The sequence below is a fragment of the Nanorana parkeri genome, unplaced genomic scaffold (genome assembly GCF_000935625.1).
Source record: "Nanorana parkeri isolate BGI_ZX_2015 unplaced genomic scaffold, ASM93562v1 scaffold2196, whole genome shotgun sequence".
Classification (NCBI taxonomy): Eukaryota; Metazoa; Chordata; class Amphibia; order Anura; family Dicroglossidae; genus Nanorana; species Nanorana parkeri.
Genome location: NW_017308464.1, coordinates 34,944 through 42,283, shown reverse-complemented (window position 1 = coordinate 42,283; position 7,340 = coordinate 34,944). Strand labels below are relative to the sequence as shown.

Genomic DNA, 7,340 nt, shown 5'->3' with positions numbered 1-7,340 from the left:
CCCCCCCCCCCTGCCCTACAAGGCATTTAGATATTTGCATAACTCCTCCCAAGAGCCGGCCCATTGCTTGCATCAGGGCTGAGGGCTCTGGAGACGAGTGCTGAGGCAGGGTGCAGCAATGTTTTCAGAAAGCCCCTCCCACCAGCCACCGTGATCATGCTTTACACGCAGCCCCATGTAGCGTGAAGGATATACTGTATGTTGATGAACTCTTGTTCTCTCAGTTGAAGTCTCACCAGTGGCAGTCCCCTGCACTCACCTTCCCCGATCTCTGGTTCTGTAGACAATGGGCTGGTTGGGGAACTTCCAGAAGACTTCCTTCCACCCGCGCCGGATATCATCGCCATGGAAGACAGACGTCCAATAGCTCGCACAGCATGGCCGGTTTTCTGGAACACAGAGGAGAGCGCATGGAACTAACACTAGATCTACTGCACGGGCCGGAACATGACCCGAATCCGAAAAACTGAACTTCACGGCTGGGACACCGAAACGGTCTCCCGGCTCCTTAGTGAGCACTGCGACTACTGAATGCTATGACTGGCCACTGGGCTACTATGCACTGCAGATGGGCAATGTACCTGCCACTTCCTCCGGGCCATGTACTTCTTCATTCTGTCCTTGGACAGTTTTTTGGCCTCCATGGTGTTGATGTCTTGCTGTAGCCAGGGGTGCTGCAGGCACTGCGTGCAATTCAGGCGACTCCTGTTAGGAAAGAGTCACAATACAGAGGTCAGGAACCATGCGTCAGGTTACCCAGAAAGCACTGCGGCTCAAACTGTTTCACTGGGATTTGTTTTTCTCTAGGTAGCTGGAGAGTGACGGGACCGGGACCAGCACAGCGTACATTGTTATCTCTCGTCTTGACTATTGCAACTCCCTCCTCATTGGCCGAACTCTACACAGGCTCCTCCCCCCTTCAGTCTATCATGAATGCTGCTGCTAGACTCCTTCACCTAACCAACCGCACAGTGTCTGCAACCCCCCTCTACCAATCCCTGCACTGGCTTGCATCCCCCACCCCCCTCTGCCAATCTCCCCTCTGCCGATCCCTGCACTGGCTTCCATCCCCCGCTCCCCTCTGCCGATCCCTGCACTGGCTTCCATCCTCCACTCCCCTCTGCCGATCCCTGCACTGGCTTCTACTCACCCAAAGGATAACATTCAAAATATTAACAATCACTTACAAAGCCACAAACCTGGTCTCAAAATATCACCCTAACCGTCAACTCAGCTCTTCAAAAGACCCCCTGCTTTCCAGCTCCCTCGTCAGCTCCTCCCATGCTCGCCTCCGGGACTTCTCTACAGTCTCTCCCATCCTCTGGAACTCTTTACCCCAACCTGTCCGTCTATCTCCCACTCTGACTGCCTTTAGGTGATCCCTTAAGACTCATCTCTTCAGGGAAGCCGATCCCGCCTCAACCTGACCGCTCAGACAATTCATCCCCACACAGCTCCCTCCTCATGTATCACTGGCCCCTCCCCTTTTAGATTGTAAGCCCTCAGGGTCAGGGCCCTCCTTACCATCTTGTCTTGAATTGTATTATAATTGTAATGTCTTCATTATATTGTACAGCGCTGCGCACACTGTTGGCGCCATATAAATCCTGTATAATAATAATACATGAGCCTTTAATTTGCAATGGTTTGGAGCTCTTCCCCAGTGATGAGGAAGTATGTGATGTACTGGAGGAGTTCTTTATTAATAAAAGTACAGACCACGGCACCGGCCACTGACAGTCACTATGGCACTCACTGGATGAAAGTCGGATCACAGTCTAGCGGGCGCCATGCCTCCCTATTGTAGACGTGACACAAGAGACAGAGGTGCAGAGGCGGACTCACTTCATATCTTTTTTAAGCAGACTGCTGATAAAGATTTTGGCGTCCTCCGAGATCTCGTCAAAGGCTTCGTCATCAAAGTCCCAGGTGGCGGAGGTGACGTTCGCCAGCGTCTCATTATCGTTGTCACCCATAAAAGGCGAGAGACCGCTCACCCTGCAAGAGAGAAAAGCCGTGAGAGAAACGACCTGCCATTTATAGAACGTGAGACGGAACTTCTATATGTTCTATATGAGAAATCGTTACATTGTAGAATCATCTCTGATGAGGCTCCTAGTAACTGAATGAGTAACTCCAGGTTACTATTATGGAACTTTGTTTTTTTCTTTGTTGCCAAACCTCTGCTCACATTTTGCTAAATTTTGTGTATGAGAACTGCTTGGACATAGGAGGGGGGGGGGGGGGGGGGGCAGATCCCCAAAAGCTTGCCCTGAAAAAATAACTGCTAGTGACAATTAAAAAAAAGTATCATGGATTGTAGTTTACAGCAATCCCTCAACCAGCCACTAGAGGGCACCACGGGAGAACAAATGGTGGAAGTCAGCTAACCTGCCATAAGAGAAGAATGGACCGTCTGGTAACAAATATACTATTTCAATGTATTTATGAATAAAGTTTTCCTATACAGGAGCCGCTGTCAGCACTGTGAGATACAGATTGCGGAAGCCTCTTTGCAGCACTTCCTGTCTACATGCCATTATTTAAATGAAAGCTGCAGATTTAAAAATATAGGAAATGACTTTTATAATGACATCAACATGTTCCAACTGATATGAGATTTTAGTGAATTGGTTTACATCTCCAGATATATTGAAACAACTGAGCAGCCCAAAAGGACTCCTCGCACCACGATACTCCAGAGTACAGGGAGACCAGGTTAAAAGGAGAAAATTGTATTTTAACCGGGGGAATTCCCAACAATATTTGTACTATCAGTCCCATTCTAAACTTACTTTCCACAAATTTGGAAATAAGTCAGGCAAATTACTGGCAAACATGTCCAGACAACGTACCCAAAGGTCCCATAGCTCCTCCTTACGCTCAGAGCAAGGGACAGTTACTTCCAACCAAAGGCTAATTAATCAAACCTTCGAACAATTCTATCGCAACCTGTACTCTGTTACCCCAATAGATATGGGACTAGGCGAATCCTTTGTGAGGTCCGTATCCCTGCCCACGATAATCGCGGGCGATCTCTCCCCCCTTAATGATGATATATCCATGGAGGAGATCTTGAATGCCTTTGGAGCCTCCTCCAATGGTAAATCCCCAGGACCTGATGGGTACTCTAACGAATTTTTTAAGATGCTACAAGACCAGCTCATACCTACATTGCACAAGGTCTTCAACGCTATATGGCAAGGGGGAGAGTACTTGAGAACGGGCACGGAGGCTTACGTTAAATTACTGCCCAAAAAAGACAGAGATCCCACCCTTCCAGGATCTTACAGGCCAATTTCTCTCATTAATGCCGATGCCGGGCTACTATCAGAAATCATAGCGGACAGACTCGCCACACTTCTGCCACAATTAATCTCCCCAGCCCAGGTTGGCTTCATTAAAGGACGATCGGCCGTCTCCAACATCCGTAAATTGTTGTCAGTCCTAGAATATGCCAAAAGCCATACGGCCTGCTCCTTAGCCCTTATCTTAATTGACGCCGAAAAGGCTTTTGATAGTATTCAATTTCCTTGGCCCTTTAGAGTACTGGATGAGATGGGATTCTCTGGTTGCTTCAAAACATTTTTGTCATCGCTTTGTGACTCTCCCAGTGCTCGTATTTGTACGCCGGGGCATATCTCCACCAGCTTCCCACTATTGAGGGGCACCATGCAAGCATGTCCCCGCTCGCCATTATTATTTGGAGCCATTGTCACTATATTTCCAGGGCACCCCAGACATCTCTGGGATTCCTTTTCTCACATCGCAACTAAAGATAATGCTCTTCGCTGGTGATCTAATACTGTTCTCCAGCAACCCCTCCCGTGATCTATCCCTCATCCAGACCATATTTCTGAGATATAAGCAGTTCTCTGGATTGACAATTAATGCTTCTAAGTCGATTGTCCTACCTCTGACCTCGCCAGCGTCAATTGCCTCATGCTCATCGCATATCTTCAGTATTGCTAAAGGTGGCCATACACTGTACAACCATCGCAAGACCTTAGTCTTGCGATGGTTGTAAAGGGATTAAAAAAACGTACGATCTGCACCATCTTGGACAGGCAGATCGCACTCTCGATCATCGCAAGCCACGCCCCCTGAGGGGCGGGCTTGCGATGACTGTAATGAGGGGCGGGCTTACGCTGACTGCAAACGGGCAGTGTGCGCGTGCGCACACCGGCCCGTTCGGCAGTTGTCGAACCAGCAGGCCACCGACTCGCCGAGAATCGTACGATTCCCGGCGGGTTTTCAAACATGCAGGTTCGATGGAAGACGTGCGACCGTACAGTAGAAACGGTCGCATGCCTTCCATACACTGCACGATTCTCGTACGATCGCGGGATTTCCCGCCATTCTCCTACGAGAATCGTGCAGTGTATGGGCACCTTAAGGGTTCCATCACTTATCTGGGTCTACAAATTGGTAAAACCCCCTCTTCCTTATACAATTTGAATTATCCACCCCTTTGTGAAAAAATTCGCAATGAGCTGCACCTGTGGAGGGACCTTCCGCTCTCGCTCTTTGGCAGAATACATCTAATAAAAATGATTCCATTTGCTAGACTTTTGTACCCTAAGCAAACGTTACCTCTCCTTCTGAAGCATAAAGACATAATACTTTTAAACAAAGCCTTCCTAGCTTTTACCTGGAGAGGAAAAAAGGCGAGGATCTCACTGCAAAAGCTGTGTCTGCCGAGGGGCAAGGGGGGTATGGCCTTTCCTAACATAAGACTATATCATTTGAGCTGTCCTCTCAGAAACAACTGAGCTCACACGGTCACTGTGTATGGCGGAGGGGGGACCCACCGACAAGACTGGCTTCCTGATCCCAGATCTCACACATGCGGTCCCTGTGGAGGGTCACATGGACACGATAAAGACTTCTGTTTTTACTCTTCCCAAAATTCTGGCGGTGCTGAGCTGGGAACCGTGAGATATAATATATTGTTTGGGCCGTATGAAACTTTCATGAAGGATTCATTTTGGTGACCACTTAGAGAAAAGTGCAAAGAGTTTGAAGGACCATAAAGTGAACTTTACTACATGCTTGTGTATAAGAGGGGTTCATCCCCCTCATCATATGGGAGCTTTTGGAAATTATATGTCAATGTTTTATTTTATTTTAACATTTATAATTATTCCATTTTTTTTTTTTTCTTTTTATCGAAGCCCGTGGCCGTGCATCAAAACAAACTTCCCCCCTGTGAACAAAAAAAGTGAACCGTGAAATCACAGCACACAAAAACGTGCACAAGGGTGCAAGGTCCTTCAAAAGAAGGGACCTACTTTCCCGACCCCCCGGGGGCACAAGGCTCCTGACAGGGGTTGAGACTGTTGGCCCACCAACCCGAAGGCCGGTGGACCATTTCCGTCGGGGACCTGCCGAAACAGGTCCCACACAGTACTAGGCAGGGGGGATCACCCGAAGAGAAACCCCCCTCCTGGGTGGGAGGAGACAGAGAACCCCGTAGGAGGCACAGAATCTCCTCCCAGCGTCAGGAATAGGCCCCGAAGAAACCTGCACCTTCCGCATCTGTGGGTCAAACTATGCTTTAAAAAAAGCCAATCGTGCCAATCGTGCATTAAGTGCAATAAATAATAAAGTGCCAGTGCACCACGCTGACAGGCCTTAGGGGCCGAGTGCAAAAAAATTGCCCCGGACTAGCCATAAGGCCTGTCCAAGAGGCGTTGTGCAGAAATAAGCAATGTGGTGTGTGACCAAGTGCACAGTGAGTCAAAGTGGGGTCCCACACCCAAGTGACTTCCTGAGCACCCCTGGGACGCCACCCCGAGGGGGCACAACACCACTGGCTTCTGCCGCCCCCAACCCTCCAGCCTCGACCAAGCCTCGTATCCATTCCCATCAGGAGATAGTTCACCTTCAGAGATCCCTCCGCCGGAGCCCACCCATTAACTAGGGTCGAAAGCTCCGAGGGCCTGGAACCTCATCCGGCTCTCTACCAAGCCAGGAATCTACTGGGCCGTCCATCAACCCCACACAGGTGACAGCGGCCATTCAATTCAGAGCAAGGGACAGTTACTTCCGACCCAAGGCTAATTAATCAAACCTTCGAACAATTCTATCGCAACAGATTAAAAAGAAATTCCATTTCTTTTTAATCTGTAAAAATATAAAGTTAAATGCTTTCAGCACTTGTGATGTTGGTAACATCGTTTTAGGAAAGGTTACAGTAATATAGACTGTATAGAGTTACATATGTATATCCAGTATGTGATGTTCAGTAACTTGGTGTCAGCACTGGGGAATATAACTTTTCCCTTTATCCCTTTGAGGGAAGAGATACATTTGTTATATTATTTGGTTATTTATTGAAATAATGTATTTGTTGAGAGATTCTATAAATGGTTCCGCTATGAATCTCGTCTCCTCTGGATGAGCGGCAGGAAACATTCCGGCTACACTTCGCAGCCGCTCTAATAACCATTTTAAGGTATAAGGATGAGATTCATTCCGACAGACAGTGGAAACAATTTCCTGCTCGGAATGCAAAAGTAAACGGATCAAAGAGATGAAGCACTTAGCTGGGCAGGAGATGGCGCAGCAGGGTGGGCTCCGGACCCCGACCGAACACGTGACTGGGACGGGTTTAGCGGACATCCCATGTACAGAGCGCGCTGGGAGGACCGGGGAGTATCTGGAGAGTTTATGGGAACACAATTGCACACAGAACTTACAGAATGTAGCAGATGACCCCGATGCTCCACATGTCCGTGGCATAGCTGATGGACTCATAGTTGATCACCTCAGGGGCCACAAATTCGGGTGTTCCAAACAAGACTTTGAGATTTGGTGTATTCTCTGCAACAGAAAGGGACAGAGTTAGTGAGTGCCGCATTAGTATGTCTGATACAGGTCATGTACAAACTTTCTTATAGCAGAAGATCATAAAATAGACTGAGAACTGATTGAGACCCGAAACATCAGAGGTATAAAATCCTGTCTGCCCAACACACAATGCATGCTACAGGTCCCACACAGAGTAATGGTACACTGACACTTGGGGGTCCCAGAACAATGGTACACTGACACTTGGGGGTCCCAGAACAATGGTACACTGACACTTGGGGGTCCCAGAACAATGGTACACTGACACTTGGGGGTCCCAGAACAATGACACACTGACACTTGGGGGTCCCAGAACAATGACACACTGACACTTGGGGGTCCCAGTGACGGACACTGAGGGGAACACGGACACATGTGCAGCCTGAGCCCGGAGCCGGAGACCTCTCGTCGCCGTAACAAATGTTGTGGAAAGAACAAAGTTGTGAAGAGTTAAAGGAAAAACCTCCCGCCGGCCGGCCGTTTGTCTG

At 48.5% G+C, this 7,340-nt stretch overlaps 1 protein-coding gene across 1 annotated transcript in view; it reads right to left on the bottom strand.

The window, feature by feature from the left end:
- Positions 1–7,340, bottom strand: part of MYLK (myosin light chain kinase) — a gene marked incomplete at its 5' end in the record, with an annotated part of 71,292 nt that overhangs the window by 31,550 nt on the left and 32,402 nt on the right. The window contains 4 exons of the mRNA XM_018572988.1: positions 260–389; positions 582–705; positions 1,846–1,998; positions 6,702–6,825. Coding sequence (XP_018428490.1) covers positions 260–389; positions 582–705; positions 1,846–1,998; positions 6,702–6,825 — 531 coding nt within the window. The remainder of the gene's footprint in view (positions 1–259; positions 390–581; positions 706–1,845; positions 1,999–6,701; positions 6,826–7,340) is intronic.